The 18,295-nt window shown below is 37.2% G+C and overlaps 1 protein-coding gene across 1 annotated transcript in view; it reads left to right on the plus strand.

Moving 5' to 3' along the window:
- COL24A1 (collagen type XXIV alpha 1 chain) overlaps positions 1–10,573 on the plus strand; it is a 350,400-nt gene extending 339,827 nt beyond the window's left edge. Inside the window, exons 57-59 of the mRNA XM_070467179.1 lie at positions 3,701–3,810; positions 6,166–6,381; positions 9,123–10,573. Of these exons, the coding sequence (XP_070323280.1) occupies positions 3,701–3,810; positions 6,166–6,381; positions 9,123–9,269 (473 nt within the window). The 3' untranslated portion in view covers positions 9,270–10,573. The remainder of the gene's footprint in view (positions 1–3,700; positions 3,811–6,165; positions 6,382–9,122) is intronic.
- Positions 10,574–18,295: the final 7,722 nt, after the last annotated feature.

The raw sequence follows: 18,295 nt of genomic DNA on the forward strand, positions 1-18,295 counted from the left end.
GTTTTAAATAGAGTAGGTAGATAATCTCTGAGAAAGTGGCATTTGAGCAATATCTGGAAGCCACAGGAAATCTGAGGGAAAGAGCTTTCCAGGAAGAAAGAACAAATGCAAAGACCCTGAACCTGTATTTAGCATGTCCTATTAGCAAGAAGGTTAAGGTGACTGGAAGAGGGCATAAGGAGAAGAATGGTAGGAAATGAAGTCAGAAAGATGTCAAGAAACAGATTATACAGGACATTATAGACTAATCAAAAGTCTCTAGCTCTTACTCTGAATAGGATGGAAAACTTTGGAAGAGTTAGAGCAAAGGAATGACAAGACTTGACTTAAATTTTGAAATGTTACTCTTGGTGATGTATCGCAAATATAATGAGGACAGGGTAGAAAGAGCCATTTAGAAAGCTACAAAATTTAATCCAGTAAAAGATGATGATGGTTTGGACTACAGTTAGTGGTGGGGAAGTGGTAAGAAATGGTCAAATCTTTGGATAAACTTTAAGGTAGAGCCAGCAGGGTTTTTTGTTGATAATTCAGATATGGATTATAAAACAGAATGATAAAGAATGACTCTAAGAGTTTTGACTAAAGGACTAGAAGAGTGGAATTGCTGTCTATACAGATAGAGAAGCAGGTTTGGAATCAAGATGAGGAGTTCAGTTTTGGAGGTATTTGAGATGTCTTTTAGACATTCAAGGAAGTATGTCAAGTAGGTAGTTTGCTATTCAGGAGAGAGGCCCTGGTTATGGATAAAATATATAAAGTAATTTGCATATAAATAACATCTAATGCCCTGAAACTCTCTAGGACTACCTAAAGAGTAGATTTTTAAAAGTTCTAAAAACTGTGCCATAGAACTCTTCCATGTTTAGAGATCAGGGAGTTGAGGAGGAACTAGCAAAGAAAACTAAGAAGAAGCTATCACTGAGATAGGAGAAAAAGTAGATGAATGTGAAGAAAATGTTTGCCTGAAGAAGCAGAGATCTACTGGGTCAATGTCAAGTTAGGTGAAGGCTGGGAAAAGGCTACTAGATTTAGTAATGGAAAGTTCTTTGATGCTTTTTGAAGAGCAATTTAGAGGAATGGTAGCAGTTAAAACTGTATCAGGTTTTAAGAGAAAATGGTGGAGCTGGAGAGTTTCCATTCTCAGTTATGAAGCAGGAATTCAATTTGCCTAACTAAATTTTTAAAAGTTAAAAGCATAAAATACTGACAAAGTAGTAAGGGTTTTGAAGAACACAGCAGAGATGGGCACACACTTACAGCTGCTTTTACCCTGGGTGCATCCAGCAACTGAATAATGCAACAGGGGATCAAAGGTTGGAGTCCGAAGCCCACAGGTGGTGGGGATTCAGGCTTTCAAAGGGCTGTAATCTGGGAGTAAAAACGATGAGATCAAAGAATTAATGGAGTCAGGACACGAGAGAGAATGAGCCAAAATGAGAAGAGAGGTGAAATCACGGAAGAGATCTAGCTGTACGCAATAAACCTAAAAAAGGACTAGGGCATGGCCTTGGGAGTTAATGATGAAAGTAAACAGAACAGGAGAAGCGAACAAAAAAATTGGTTGGAAAGAGTTGGAGGAACTGAGTAGTGGTCAGAATATTACAAATATCAACCACATGGATGTAAAATCACCAATAATTAGGTTATAAAGAGCTAGCCAAAAGCTAATATCAAAGAAATAAAGCTGATGATGGCAACAGGAACAGGTGACAGGCGATAGAGTGTGATGACAACAATTTTACCATGGAGTGTTCTGATTGAAAGCAGGGAGAATGGTCTGAAAGTGGCAATAAGGAGCAAGAAAGACCCCTTCCTGACTCAGGCACAATGCTGTAGAGGCTGTGGCAAAAAGGGCCTGCATGGAAGCAGTGTTCTCAGGAGAGAGCCAATTTTGAGTTCAAGCATTTAGGCCTACAAAAGATGTATTATGGTATAAGGCTTATATCCTAAAAGAAATATGAAGCCCCCTACCAGTTCACCAGTGAACAACAATGCCTGAGTTCAAAGCACTCCAACCCATATAAGAATGAGATCTTGCTTGATGGAAAACCTTTTATAAAGCATATGTTCGCTCACATAGTAGAGGAAACTATTTCTTGAATGAGAGATGATGAGTCAAGATATATGTCTACCTCATTAGTTAAGGGACTTCCCTAGTGGCTCAGATGGTAAAGCGTCTGCCTACAATGTGGGAGACCTGGGTTTGATCCCTGGGTCGGGAAGATCCCCTGGAGAAGGAAATAACAACCCACTCCAGTACTCTTGCCTGGAGAATCCCATGGACAGAGGATCCTCTTAGGCTTCAGTCCATGGGGTCGCAAAGAGCCGGACACGACTGAGCAACTTCACTTCACTTCACTTCATTAGTTAAGACTGTAAGCCTGAATTAGATCCCGGTTTTAAAAAAGCCAGCTGTAATTTCTACAACCTACAAAATGTCCAACATTCTGAGGAAATCGGGGGGGGAAATAATGGGATACAGAGGTGATATTAGGACTTTTTCAGCCTTTTCTTCCATACAGTATAGATCGGTGATTCTCCAAATATCATCCATGAACCAGAATTAGATGCAGATTCTCAAACCCCATCCCAAATGTAATGATTTAGAAACTCTAGGGGTGGGGCACAGATGTTTTAACAGTCACCAAAGTCTGAAAACCACTACAATAGAGATAGTCACCTACTCTTGAAGTAACAATTCAAGTTTTCATTTTGTAGGATTAGAAGAATAGCAGAGGGGGAATGGTCAAGGATGTGTGTAAATCTACAAAGACAGACCAGGGGGAGCCAGAATAAGCTACAGGAATCTTTGCTATGGGGGAAAAAAAATGAAAGAAACAAGGGTTTTTTTACCTATTATAGAAAATGGCCTTTAACAAATACTGTTTGTTTTGTCTTGCCTTTTTAATGCAAGAAGGCAGGGCCATCTCATTCAAAAATTCCTGCTCTTTGCATTTAGAATAAGGTGCTCTTTTAATATTCTGAGCCTGTTATTCCAGAATTAAGATGCTACTCCGGTACTTTTCAGTTTGAATAAGTCCTAAAGTCCAACTTTACGCCGCATTTGACTCTCCTGGACACTCAGTGGATGCAAAGGTTGGCAGACTTACACTGGCTATAGAGACTTCAGTCTTTTCCACTCACAAATCTGAAAATAAAGCACAAAAATAACCATTTAATTGTACACTTTTCTTCTGGAAACAAAAATGCTTATTCTTTTTAATTATCAATTAAACAAAGATAGATTTTTCTTCAGGGAGACTGAAGAGGTTTCTATTTTTAAAATATATGTATTCATTTTTAAGCTCTGTAATGACATAGAACAAAAACACACACATATCCTACATTAATTTCAACTTCTCTATTAACTATATGTAACTGTAGACAATTCACTTAAGTTGCTGAGTTCATCTTATCTATAGCATGAAGTAACAAATTATTTTTTATTAAAATTATGAAATGGCCTTAAATTGATAGGTATGTGGAAAATAAAGTATTTTCACTATCAGTTTAACATAATGCTTGCAGCTTTTATTTTTTCACTAAATGTATTAATTTAAATGTATGATCTTTATAAACTTCTAAGTTTTTTAACAGGAAAAAGTGTGAAAAAATATGTTGAAAGTATGATACTTTTTAAGGATTGTTCAGAAATATTTAACATGTCATTTAAATATTTTTGTTTCACAATAAATAGGAAAATACTGGATTGATCCAAATCTTGGCTGCCCTTCAGATGCCATTGAGGTTTTCTGCAATTTCAGTGCTGGAGGTCAGACATGTTTATCTCCTGCCTCTGTGACAAAGGTAAATTCTGAATTTAGCATATATACTGATACTTGCCCACTATCAGTAAATAGTGATTTTTAAAAAATCTTCCACCTCAAATAATTATGAATTTTATGAGTGGAAGCAAGATATTCTCTACCATATATGAGAAAGAAACTTTTTGGTTTTTAAAACTAATCCTGTTAATTCTTGACCATTTGATTACGTATTTTTATGACTGGCTTAGTTTGGCTTACTCTACTGACTATGGTTTTTAAATCCCTTTTAAAAATGTAAAACATATGTTTTTATGCTCATGCATTCATTAGAAAATTCCCAAACAGCTGCAATGTTTGTATTCAGTAATCAGTTAAAGTTTTTACTGAAAATGACATCATCATCGTTAAAAGAATTCTGCCACAAAACTTGCTGTTTTGGGTGATTGGGAACAAAAATAACCTCCCTGAAATACCCACTGGGTATTATTTAAAATGTCTTATATGTATAATTCCATAAATGTTTAGAATGAACGAAAGTTAGTTTGGTATAACACTGGGTATTGTAACAAGCATTTCTCAATCCTAAAGCTTAGTTCTACGTATAACATATATCAAAGAAACCAAAACTGCATTTCTTTCTTTCTCTGGTTAAACTACCTTGGCCTTCCCAAGAACTAATTTTTCATTGACAAAGAACTGATACATGGACGTACTGTGTGTTTTTTCCACCATAAGAAGGCATCAGCTAAAAAGTACAGTGTATCAGTCTCTCCAACTGCTTAGAATTAGACTGTCCTCTTCTCCTCAAACGTTCCCCCTCATTAACCAGGGTGTTTTATCCACTCATCTCAATAGGTATTCACCACTGTTACCCAAAGCAGAACAGGGGAGGACTCTTCTATTCCTGTGGAATCTGTGTAATGCTAAAGAGGAGCAGTAAGATCAACTTGCTTCCAAACTACCCACATAATCACCCTCATGCCCCTGGGTTTAGCCCAGTATTTTTATTTGGGTTATCATGGAAGAAAAGGAGAGGGGAGTACAAAGAAGATAGAATCAGTGAAGGAGCTGAATCAATTCCCCCATTTTTCCCATCCATAAATTCAACCTGAGAAAGACCGCACAGGTAATGGAAAGAATAGTAGACTTGGAATCAGGGACCTGGATTCTAATTTCTGTTCCTCTGAAAACCTGGGAAATGATACTGTGAACCACCAGAAAGCCCACTCCTTGCCAGGCACTGTACTAACTAAATGACACTTGACCCCTCACATCCTTGTAGCAATCCTGTATTGGTGTTATACCCAAATTTGCCAATAAGGAAACTGGGCTTAGAAAGGCTCCGTATTTCACAGGTTTGTAGTTCTCATTTGCAAAATCAAAGAATTCAAACTGCTTCAGCTCTCATGTTCCTCATGATGATCCTTCCATGTTTTCATCCTTATGCCCCCCCACCACCACCTTTGCCTTTCTTCTCTTTCCCTACAGTTTTTTGCTGTTGTTCTTATAACCTTATAACTGATATTCTGATTTGGTGACTGGAGATTAGTATAAATTCCTCAGTAGGAACCACTTCTATTCATTTATGTTATAACCATACCCCTGTTTGAATAATGCTAAAATGATGATGATGTCTAAAGCTACAGAAAAATCTGCTTCCTTGTCCAAATCTAGAAACTCCTTGCTCCAATACTACCCTACATTGTTCACTTTATTAGTTAATATTTGTTCATGCATTCATTCATGCAATAAACAGCTATTGACGACTCACTGTATGACCAAACCTGCATTAGGGGTTGGCTAACACAAAGATTAAGATTCTGTCTTTGTCTTTAAAGGCTCCATAATTGAAATAATTCAACCAATTAATTATTACAACTTTTAACCTATCATTGGAAACTAAAAAAATAAATCTTCAAATGAAAGCACAGACAGAATTTCAAATTTCTATGAAAGAAATTTTAAGCAATAATCCACAACAAATTATTAATGCATCTTAAATGACATTATGCAAGCTATTTTTTTTAGTCCTATTTAGTTGCCTAGTGATATGCTAACGCCAGCTCATACTGCTCAGGAGAGCCTATTTATTGTTAAGATCTCTTGTGAATTCCATGTTAAGTGACACCACCTGGAAAGCCTAAAATCAGCCATGGTAGGAGTACTTACAACTCTGGAAATTCAGAAATTGCTATAAATCGGGGGTGCCCTCCTGCCCCACCCCTGCAAGGGCCAGTGGCTAAGCATTTACCAGTACACTACTGACTGGCACTTAAATATCCTAAAAAGTAGCTTTCTCAAGGCTGCCTTTTAAGGACTTTCTTTAAGTTTCTCCAAACTATAAATTTTTCAGTTGCCATATCTTATAACTTGCCTATTGTTTCAATGACATTAGTTGGAGTTTGGAATCGGGAAAGTCCAGATGAACTTCCTTCATTTACTGAGCTCAGAAGCCACCCATATCATCACCATTCATTGTCTAAACACTCCAGTGTGGACAAGTCCTCAGACAAGTGGCTCAGGATTGACTCTTGGTTTCAAGGGATGGAATGGTCAGATTTTTGAAGAAAACACTCTACTTGAACCTAAAGTGCTTTCAAATGACTGCAAGGTAAGGGAATGGCACGTTCAGAATTATTCAATATAACTAACTTAAAATTGAAGACTATATATAATTAACAAAGAGTAAAACTATATAATTAATATGAGTAAGACATTGCAAATTGAAGCTACAGAAGAATAAGTTTTAATGTGCCTAATGTGTAATGACCACACATTTGTCAGAATCAATTATTCATTTATATCAACTTTTGTCACACCCATTGGTCATCCATGGAGTTTTATATGCAAAGCAGGTGTTATTAATGTATTAATTTTTATTCCCCATATGAAATAATTATAGATGATAGCAGATGGAGTATAGGGCCTATAGACAAATGTTTTCTTTTGTATATTTTTACCGTGATCCTGCATCTCATTACTTCATGAAAAACAGGTTATAGAGGCAAGTCAGGTTTATTTCATATTTTGTCAGTCCCCATACCTGATGCCAAATAATGGGCAAAATGGCAGTTTGACTCTACAAATCAGTATCTGAATCATAGCCCATTTTTCCTATTAAAATTAAATAATAATGAAGAATTTATAATTTTAAAACATTGTATTGTAGAGCAGGTGTTGGCAAACTACAATCCACAGACCAAATCTAGCCCAGCATTCTCTTTACTAAATATATGTTGTTGAAACACAGCCACACTCATTCATCTCTTTATTATCTAGGGCTGTTATCACACTACAGTGGCAAAGTCAAGTATATATGACCCACAAAACCTAAAAGATTTATTTCTAACCCTTTACAGAGGAGTTTGTTGACCCCTTTTATAGAGTTATCCACTTACATATCATTAACTTCTTTAAGGAGCTCTTGTGTATCATGAAGCCCATGATTTAACATGTTTTATATTTAGAGTGCTTTACTTTTTCACAACATTTCACTTTCAGATAAACTACACTTGCATATTTGAAAAATCATAAAATAAATAGAAATATATGGCTTGCTCTCTGTAGGTGAAGAAATCAGCATTACCAACAAAATTAACTTTCACAATTTTGTCCAGAACTTTTAGTGACTCATTACTGTTTCTGAGACACAATCAAAACTTAGCAGCAGTTAGAATAGTCAGGCCCCAACCTATTTTTCAAGCTTGGGCTTTCACTGAGTGTGTACCCTGAACTCTAGTCAAACTGATCTATTTATAATAATACCAACAATTCCTACTACTAATTATTGGGGACTTATTAGATGACAGGTACTATGTATTGCATACATTATTTAATTATAACAGCTCTATGAAGTTACCGTTAGTATCATTTTATAGGTAAGAAAAACTGAAGGCATAGAGGTTAAGTAACTTGTTCAAGGTGCAGCAGAGCATGAAATCAACCCTAAGTGTGTACAGTTCCAAAGTCAATGCCACGCTATATTGCCAGGGTCTTTTAATGCAAATCTCACTTAATCCTCACTAATTCACATTTTATACGTGAGAATACCTATACCTGGGTGTCTATCAAAATCTGTGCACTTAAACCGCATGCTAGGCTTATTTTCACAACTGCTTTCTACCTTTCCAACTGTTTTGGTTTTTTTCTATTCATGTCATTCCCCTTCTCTGAAATGCTGTTTTCTACTCCTCTAACCAAGTAGAAATTGTACATACTTTAAGGCCTATCTCCAGTTCTGAATATACAAGGCTTTTCCCTGACTCTTCTAGCTGGAAATGAGGAACTCAGCATTCACTCTGTATATTCGTTATGATGCATGTCATACATGGCCTTATCTTACAGCTGTTTGTTTCTCCTCTCCCTGACTAAATTTATAAGCTGCAAGAACTCAGAGGCCAGAATTTACTCATCTTTGTATTTCCCAAGAACTGTAAGAAACTGGAGGATTACATTTTATTCAACTGTGCCAAAAATACTTAATCTTCAACAAATATTGTTTGAGACTTAATGAAGTTACAGAGAATTCTAGCCTAATTATTACCCCAAGGTTATGACTTTGGTAATTTATCTTCTGTGAGCTTCAATTGCCTTAACTTAAAATGGAATTTATAGCTTCAATAATCTCTAAAGTTCCTTCAAATTCTAAAATTTATACCATGATAATTCTGTGAATGAGTAAAGGAATAAACTCCTATATAAAAAGCCTCACAAAGCTAGTTAACTGTTTCTCTATTTTGTCTTCCTGAAACTTAATCAGAGTATAGTTTTTATTTTATATTAGAATTTACCCTCCAAAAAAGAGCATACAGTAATAAAAGGAAACAGAAAGGCCTAGAAAGAAAGGAAGGGAGGAATGAAACTATATAAACAGTAACCACAGAATGGAAAAAAAGAAACCTAAAAGATAACTCAACATAATTATAATTTACTTGTACTGAAGTGATTCTGCATATTTCCTGCCTAGAGTACAGAGGGGGTGAGCGCACTCATTCCCTTTCATCCAAGACAAGTGTCCATCCTGAGGCATCAGTGCCAAATAAAGGAAAACAAAATGGGTATTACTCACATTAGAATCAGGGCATATCTGGTCCAATGATCCACAGACAACAGAAACAGGAAGCCTCAAGAAAAATCAGAACACACAATGCCATCTAGAAAATGGAATAATCATATATTTTCAATTATTCATAGTAAATGTCACCCATTCATTGAGCACTTACTCTGTGCCAGGCATTATTCTAGGCACTTTCTATTCATTATTTCAAATCCTTAAATCTACCTTGTCTATGAAAACACATTGTCTGCTGCTAATGGAAAAATTACAGATCAAAGCATTTTGTTATTTTTCAGATTCAAGATGGCAGCTGGCATAAGGCAAAATTCCTTTTTCACACCCAGGACCCTAATCAACTTCCAGTAATAGAAGTACAAAAACTTCCTCATCTCAAAACCGAACGGAAGTACTACATTGAAAGCAGTTCTGTATGCTTTCTCTAAGGTCTCTGAATTAGTTCAGAATGCATGCTGTTGGCCAGGTAATTGCTGCAGAAGGAAAAATATAGACAGAAAGGTACTATTGGATATCATGAAATGCATGGAATAAAGCATTGGCTAAATTTTAAAGAATCTCAGGAAGAAAAGACTTCCTCCTAAGAAGGAGACAAGGCATTTTTTAAAGGACTATAACTGATAAAGTATTTAATTCTTTAAAAAATTATATTGATCTGAGCTTTCTTAGAGAATTCCCTAGAACTGAACATTTATAAACATGGAATTCTTCAGGGTATTCTATATTTTTTGACTGTCTGAGAGCAAAGTACCCATTAGACAGCTGGAGATGCAAAGCACTAGGGAGCAATACTGGCTAATGCTCCCATATGTGCAATGCTTCTGTCTAAAAACTGCAAGCCACAGTCTAATACGTCTTCTTTTCCCAAATACTAAGCTGTATTCAGGTCCCCAGTGGGCATATACATCTTAGCCGGTGGTACACTACCTCTTACATGTTGCCTTTTTGTGTTGCTTGGTGCTCTTTCTAAAACATGGTGCTTGTGGCTTTCATAGACTATTTTATTTCTTTATTCGTCTTTGTCATTCTTTAAGAGTGTATGTACTGGTTACATCAATATATGTTTTGGTTGTTAGTACTTATTTTAATTTGTTTGGTCATATACTTAATATCAAGTAAAACATTATTTATGTGAAGTTCTTATTTTAAAATTCTCTTTGTGGATATAAAATCAAGGCTAGCACATTGTAACCTGTGCTTAAGCACAAGAGAATTGGGAGGGGGTTTTATTGTTTATGTTTTAAATTGCTGTAAAAAATATTATAGGCCAGCTACATCCAGTAGTAGGTTTGGGTTAGAGTTTAGGGGTTGTGATATACTATTTTAAAAAATCCATGATCATCTGGAATGATATTTTGTGTATATATATTTTGTAAAGTTGTTATTCAGCAAATCTTTTGAAATTGCTGCTGTTTTAAATTATAAAAACTTTGTTTCTGTTTCATAGAAATTACATGTTTTTTAATAATTCATTGATTTTCTTTCACCGTTCTTAAATTTAATGTGTTGGGACCTAAAAGAATTCAATTTGCCAGTCATTAAAGCAACATTCAAGAAAACAAAATCAGTCTTTTGCCATTTAAAATAGGTTAAGTTCAGACTTTCCTTGTCAGAGAAATGTTAAGCATTAAAAATATTATACCTTTTGGTATACTGAAAAGCATGTACATCCATTATAAACATACCATCAAACCACACTTACCTATCTATAATAAAAATGTGCTTTAATATCTTTTTTGGTGTTTTTTTTTTTTTTTAAACCATACCATTTTATTACGTAGGACAGCCTCTTTGGCTTAGACCTTCTGTACTAGAAAGTTTCTATTACACACCTATAAAAGGATTATAGAGCCTATTTCCTACTCAAAATGAGGTCATGGCATAGAAACTCTCTCATATATGGGCAACTGATTTCTAACAAGGGCGCCAAGCCCATTCAGTGGAAGAAGAACAGTTTTTTCAACAAATAGTTTTGGGAAAACTAGATATCCATATGCAAAAGAATGAAGTTGGACCTTTATCTTGAATGATATACAAAAATTTACTCAAACTGATGAAATCTATTACTGTAAAAAACATTTGGGATAATATCAAAAATTTAAAAAATAACATAAAATGTATCAAAGTCCTAAATGTAAGAGCTAAAATTATAAAACTCTTAAAACTTAGGTGAAAGGCTTCATGACATTAGAATTGGCGATTATTTCCTGGATAGGACACCAAAAGCACAGTTGACAAAAGAAAACAATAAACTGGACTAGAGCAAAACTTAAAACTTCTGTGCAAAGGACACTATCAAAATAGTAAAAAGACATCCCACTGATTGGGAGAAAATATTTGCACCTTATATGTTCGATAAGGGATTACTATCCAAAGTATATGAAGAACTCTTAAAACCCCAAACCAAAAACAACAAAAAACCCTCAAGCAACCCAAATTTAAAAATGGGCAAAAGACTTAACAGATATTTCTCTGAAGATACACAAATGGCCAACAAATGAAAAGATGCTCAACATCACTAGTCATTAGGTGCAAATCAAAACCATAGTTAAATACTATTTTGTACAAATTAAGATGGTTATTACTATCCCCCCAAAATAGGAAAATAACAAGTGTTGGTGAAGATATGAAGAAACTGTAACCCTTATAAATTTCTGGTGGGAATGTAAAATGGTACAACTGCTGTGGAAAATAATTTGGCAGTTCCTCAAAAGTTATACACATAGAATTACCATATATGATATAGTAATTCTACTTCACATATATACCCAAAAGAACTGAAAGAAAGAATCAAACATATTTTTACACCAGTGTTCATAGAAGTATTATACAGAATAGCCAAAAGATGGAAATAACCCCAGTGTGTATCAATAGATGAACTGATAAGCAAAATGTGGTGTGTACATACATTGGACTATTATTAAGCCTTGAAAATGAAATTCTGATGTATGCTCAAACATTGATGTACCTTGAAAACATTATGCTACATGAAAAAAGGCAAACAAAAACAGGTAAATATTGTATGATTCCACTGATATGAATTACCAAGAATAGACAAATTCTTAAACAGAAAATATAACAGAGGTTTATCAGAGGCTAAATGAGGTAAAAATAAATTATTTTTTAATGAATAGAGTTTCTGTTTGAAATAATGACAAATTTCTGGAGATGGGTGGTAATGACAGCTGTGCAACAATATGAATATACTTAATGCAACTGAATTATACACTTAAAATTGTCATTTTAATCATTTTATGTTGTATATTTTACCACAATTTTTCAAAATGGGGCTATGGCAAAGATGTCAGATTTCTTGCTTGAGAAATAGAAATGTTTTTAAAAGGAGCCAAGACTGATTCTCAGGTGGCTCAGACTGTAAAGAGTCTGCCTGCAGTGCAGGAGACCCAGGTTCAATCCCTGGGTTAGGAAGATCCCCTGGAGAAGGAAATGGCAACCCACTCCAGTATGCTTGCCTGGAAAATCTTATGGAGGGGGGAGTCTGGCAGGTACAATCCATGGGGTTGCAAATCAGACAGGACAGAGCAACTTCACTTTCACTTTCGCTTTCAAGACTGATTCTAAATATAAGAACCCACAGTTTATCCTCTGGTTTCAGTTTATATGCTATACCGTCTGTTCTCCCCCTACACAAAAAAACTTTATATCAGAGGCATAAATGATTTTCCTAGATTTTATTTCAGAAATATATATATATATATAATAGAAATACCTTACTTTGTGTTCATGTTTTGTTCCTGAAATATTAAATTTAAAGCAAATTTTAATCAACTTAATTATAGGTGGTTATAGACATTTCTCCAAAGAAGACATAGAGATGGCCAATAGGCACAAGAAAGGATGTTCAGCATCACTATTTATTTAAGAAATGCAAATCAAAACTATAATGAGATATCACCTCACACCAGCCAGAATGGCTATTATCAAAAAAATCCACAAACAATAAATTCTACAAAGGGTGTGGAGAGAAGGGAACTCTCCTACACTGTTTGTGGGAATGTAAATTGGTAGAGCCACTATGAAGAACAGTATGGAAGTTGCTTAAAAAACTAAAAATAGAGCTACCATATGACCCAGTAATCCTACTCCTGGGCATAGATCCAGAGAAAAACATGATCTAAAAGGATACATACACTTCACTGCAGCACTATTTACAATAGCCAAGACATGAAAGCAACATAAAAATCCATCAACAGAGGAATGATAAAGAAGATATGGTACTTATATATTACTCAGTCATTAAAAAGGGTGAAATAATGCCATCTGCAGCAACATGGATGAACATAGTGTCATACTGAGTGAAGTCAGTCATTCAAAGGAGAAATATCAAATGACATCCCTTATATGTGGAATGTAAAAATAAATGATACAAATGAATTTACTTACAAAACACAAAGAGACTCACAGACTTAGAAAATGAAGTTATGATTGCCAGGCAGAAGGGACAGTTAGGGAGTTTGGGACAGTCATGTACACACTGCTATACTTAAAATGGATAACCAAGAAGGATCTATTGTATAGCACAAAGAACTCTATCCAATGTTTGTGGCAGTCTGGAAGGAAAAGGGGTTTGGGGGAGAATGGATACATGTGTATGTATGGCTGAGTCCCTTCACTGTTCATCTGAAACTATCACATTGTTAACTGGCTATATCCCAATACAAAATAAGAAGTTAAAAAAAAAAATTCAGACATGATTTACCAACTAAACATATATTATAATGTACATATAACAACACATTATAAAACATTATAAATATATTCTATATCTGTGTTGTATGTTAAAATTATAAAATATTAACAATATATATCATACATTTATTTATAATAAATCATCATAGACTTATTATGATGAATAAGCTCACATTATGGGAACTGAAATATTCCACACCTGCAAACTGTAAACCCAGGAAAGGCAGTGATATAATTCAATTAAGTCTGAAGGGCTCAGAACCAAGTCAGCCAATGGTTTAAAACCCATCCCAGGGGCTATTAGGTGAAAAGTCCCAACTCAAGAACTCAGAAAGAAAGCAAAAAGGGGAAAATTCCTCCTTCCTCTGCCTTTTCTACTCAGGCCCTCAAAGGACTGGATAATGCCTACACACATGGAGGCGGCATATTACTTGACTGAGTCCACTGGTTTAAGAGTTACCCCCACCAGACACAGCGCCACGCCACAAGCACCAGAGACCCTCCCTTTGTCCTGCTGACTCCTCACCCCCTGGGAGGAAACAAACAAGACCAGACAGGTGGCAGAGTAAAAGGATGTACACTCACTTTCTCCTGTAAGAACACCAAAACCATAACTAGATGCTGATCAACCATCAATAGCAGAATGATGGAACCCACCAAAAAAAGATACCCCACATCCAAGGACAAAGGAGAAGCTGCAACAAGATGGTAGGAGGGGTGCAATCACTTTAAAATCAAACCTCACAGCCACCAGAGACTCTTGGAGGTAACAAACAAACTTGTGTACACCAGGACTCAGGGAAAGGAGCAGTGTCCCCCCACAAGAGGCTGAGCCTGACCTGTCTGTGAATGTTTGAGGGTCTCCTGCAGATGTAAAGGTCAGCAGTAGCCTGCCACAGAGATGGACACTGGTAGCCTCAGTCCTGGAAGGCATGGCAGGTGGAAGAGGTCTTGGAAGAGGTCGCTTTTAGCCCCACCACAGAGCCACCGAGTGGCAATCCACAAACTGGGGAACAATTATATCAAAAAGTTCTAGCACTGTTGCGACAGCTCTAGGCCCCACAACAGACTTCTCAAGCTTGGGATCCTGAAAGGAACTGGGAATCCCCCAAATCTGACTTTGAAGCTCAGTGGAATTGGATTACAGAACTTGCCCAGGGCCAGTCAAAAAGGAGGAACAAACGAAATGAAGGGAGGGAAAATGGAGGGAACAAACGAAACCTTGCATGTACCAGGACCTAGGAGAAAGAAGCAGAGATAGCTCAGGAGACTGAGGCATACTTGTCTGTGAGTGATTGGAGGTCTAGGGTGAAGACATGGGTCGACAGCGGCCTGCTGTAGGGTTAGGGCAACTGGCAGCAGTCGTCCTCGGAGGCGTGGCGTGCTGGTGTAAGTCCTCCTGGAGGAGGTCGCCTCTTCCCCTACCATAGCGCCTATAGCCTATCATAGAGAATACAGATTCTGGGACTGGGCCTCCTCAGTTGAAACTACAGGAAGGGAACAGAGCTGCACCCATCAGCCTAAAATTGCATTAAAGATTTACAGAGCATGGCCCTGCCCACCAGAGCAAGACCCAGTTTTCTCAATAGACAGACCCTCCCATCAGGAAGCTTGCACAAGCCTCTTATCCTCATCCATCAGAGGGCAGACAGAATGAAAAACACAATCACAGAAAACAAACCAAAATTATCACATGGATCACAGCTTTTGTAACTCAATTAAACTATGAGTCATGCTGTATAGGGCTACCCAAGATGGACGGGTCATGGTGGAGAAGTCTGACAAAACATGGTCCACTGGAGATGGGAATGGCAACCACTTCAGCATTCTTGCTTTGAGAACCCCATGAACACTATGAAAAGGCAAAAAGATATGACACTAAAAGATGGATCCCCCAGGGCAGTAGGTGTCCAATATGCTATTGGAGAAAAACAGAGAAATAGCTCCAGAAGGAATGAAGAGTCTGAGCCAAAGCAGAAGTGACGCCCAGTTGTGGATGTGCATGGTGGTGAAAGTAAATTCCGTGAAGAACAACATTGCTTAGGAATGTTAGAATTGTTAGGTTAATGAATCAAGGTAAATTCAGTTCAGTTCAGTTCAGTTCAGTCACTCAGTCGTGTCCAACTCTTTGCAACCCCATGAATCGCAGGATGCCAGGCCTCCCTGTCCATCACCAACTCCCGGAGTCTACCCAAACTCATGTCCATCGAGTTGGTGATGCCATCCAGCCATCTCATCCTCTGTTGCCCCCTTCTCCTCCTGCCCCCAATCCCTCCCAGCATCAGGGTCTTTTTCAATGAGTCAACTCTTCACATGAGGTGGCCAAATTATTGGAGTTTCAGCTTCAGCATCAGTCCTTCCAATGAATACCCAGGACTGATCTCCTTTAGGATGAAACTGGTTGAATCTCCTTGCAGTCCAAGGGACTCTAGAAGTGGTCAAACAGGAGATGGCAAAAGGGAACATCAACATTTTAGGAATCAGTGAACTAAATGGACAAGAACAGACAAATTTATTTTAGATGACCAATATATATACTACTGCGGGTAAGAATCCCTTGGAGGAAATGGAGTAACCCTCATAGTCAACAAAAGAGTCCAAAATGTAGTATGTGGGTGCTGTCTCAAAAAGGATAGAATGATCTCAGTTCATTTACAAGGCAAACTATTCAACATCACAGCAATCCAATTCTATGCCCCAGCCACTAATGCCAAAGAAATCAAACGGTTCTATGAAGATGTACAAGACCTTCTAGAATTGACACCAAAAGAATCATGTTCTTTTCATCACAGGGGACTGGAATGCAAAATTAGGAAGTCAAGAGATACCTGGAGTAACAGGCAATTTTGGCCTTGGAGTACAAAATGAAGCAGGGCAAAGGCTAACACTTCTCCAAGAGAACACACTGGTCATAACAAACACCTTCTTCCAACAACAAAAGATACAACTCTACACATGGACATCACCGGAAGGTCAACACCAAAATCAGATTGATTATATTCTTTGCAGCCCAAGATGGAGAAGCTCTATACAATCAGCAAAAACAAGACCAGGGGCTGACTATAGCTCAGATCATGAGCTCCTTATTGCAAAATTCCAACTTTAAGTAGGGAAAACTGCTAGGTCACTCAGGTATGCATGTATGGATGCTAAGTCACTTCAGTCGAGTCCAACTCTTTGTGACCTCATGGACTGTAGTCCACCAGGCTCCTCTGTCCATGGGATTCTCCAAGCAAGAATACTGGAGTAGGTTGCCGTACCATTCTCCAGAGGATCTTCCCAACCCAAGGATCAAACTCGCCTCTCTTAAAGTCTCCTGCATTTGCAGATGGGTTCTTTACCACTAGTGCCACCTGGGAAGCTGAGGCCACTCACATATAAGCTAAATTAAATCCTGTATGATTATACAGTGGAAGTGACAAATAGATTCAAAGGGTCAGATCTGATAGAGTGCCTGAGGAACTATGGACGAAAGTTGGTAACACTGTACAGGAGGTGGTAAACAAAACTATCGCCAATAAAAAGAAATGCAACAAAGCAATATGGTTGTCTGAGGAGGCCTTACAAATAGCTGAGAAAAGAAGAGAAGCAAAACTCAAAGGAGAAAAGAAAAGATATACCAATCTGAATACAGAGTTCCAAAGATAAGAAAGCCTTCTTAATTGAAGGCTTTGCATTGTTCACAATGCAAAGATATAGAGAAAAATAATAGAATGTGATAGACTAGAGATCTCTTCAGAAAATAAGGGATACCAAGGGAATATTTTATGCAAAGATGGGCACCATGGAGGACAGAAACACTATGGACTAAACAGAAGCAGAAGAGATTTTTTAAAAAGGTGGCAAGAATACACAGAAGAACTGTACAAGAAAGGTCTTAATGATACACATAGCCATGATGGTGTGATCACTCATCTAGAGCCAGACATCCTCGAGTGTGAAGTGGGCTTTTAGAACCATTGCTACAAACAAAGCTAGTAGAGGTGATGAAATTCCAGCGGAGCTATTTCAAATCCTAAAAGAAGATGCTGTTAAAGTGCTGCACTCAATATGCCAACAAATTTGGAAAACTCAACCATGGCAACAGGCCTGAAAAAGGTCAGTTTTCATTCTAGTCCCAAAGAAAGGCAATGCCAAAGAATGTTAAACTACCAAACAATTACACTCATTCACATGCCAGAAAGGTAATGCCCAAAATCCTTCAAGCTATGCTTTAAAAGTATCTGAACTGAGAGCATCTAGATATACAAGCTGGATACAGAAGAAGCAGAGGAACCAGAGATTAAATTGCCAACATCCATTAGATCATTGGAAAAGCAAGGAAACTCCGGAAAACCATCTGCTTCACTGAATACACTAAAGCCTTTGACTGTGGATCACAACAAGCTGCAGAAAATTCTTCAAGAGATGGGCATACCAGACTACCTTATCTGCCTCCCACAAAACCTGTATGCAAGTCAAGAAGCAACAGTTAGAACCAGATATAGAACAATGGACCAGTTCAAAATTGGGAAAGGAGTACATCAGGGCTGTATATTGTCACCCTGCTTATTTAACTTGCAATGCAGAGGACATCATGAGAAATATTGGGCTGGATGAAGCCCAAGATGGAATCAAGACTGCCAGGAAAAATATAAATAAGCTCAGACATACAGATGACACCACTCTAGTGGCAGAAAGTGAAGAGGAACTAAAGAGCCTTTTGATGAAGGTTAAAGAGGACAGTAAAAAAAAAAAAAAAAAA

Source organism: Odocoileus virginianus, chromosome 5, assembly GCF_023699985.2.
Source record: "Odocoileus virginianus isolate 20LAN1187 ecotype Illinois chromosome 5, Ovbor_1.2, whole genome shotgun sequence".
Lineage (NCBI taxonomy): Eukaryota > Metazoa > Chordata > Mammalia > Artiodactyla > Cervidae > Odocoileus > Odocoileus virginianus.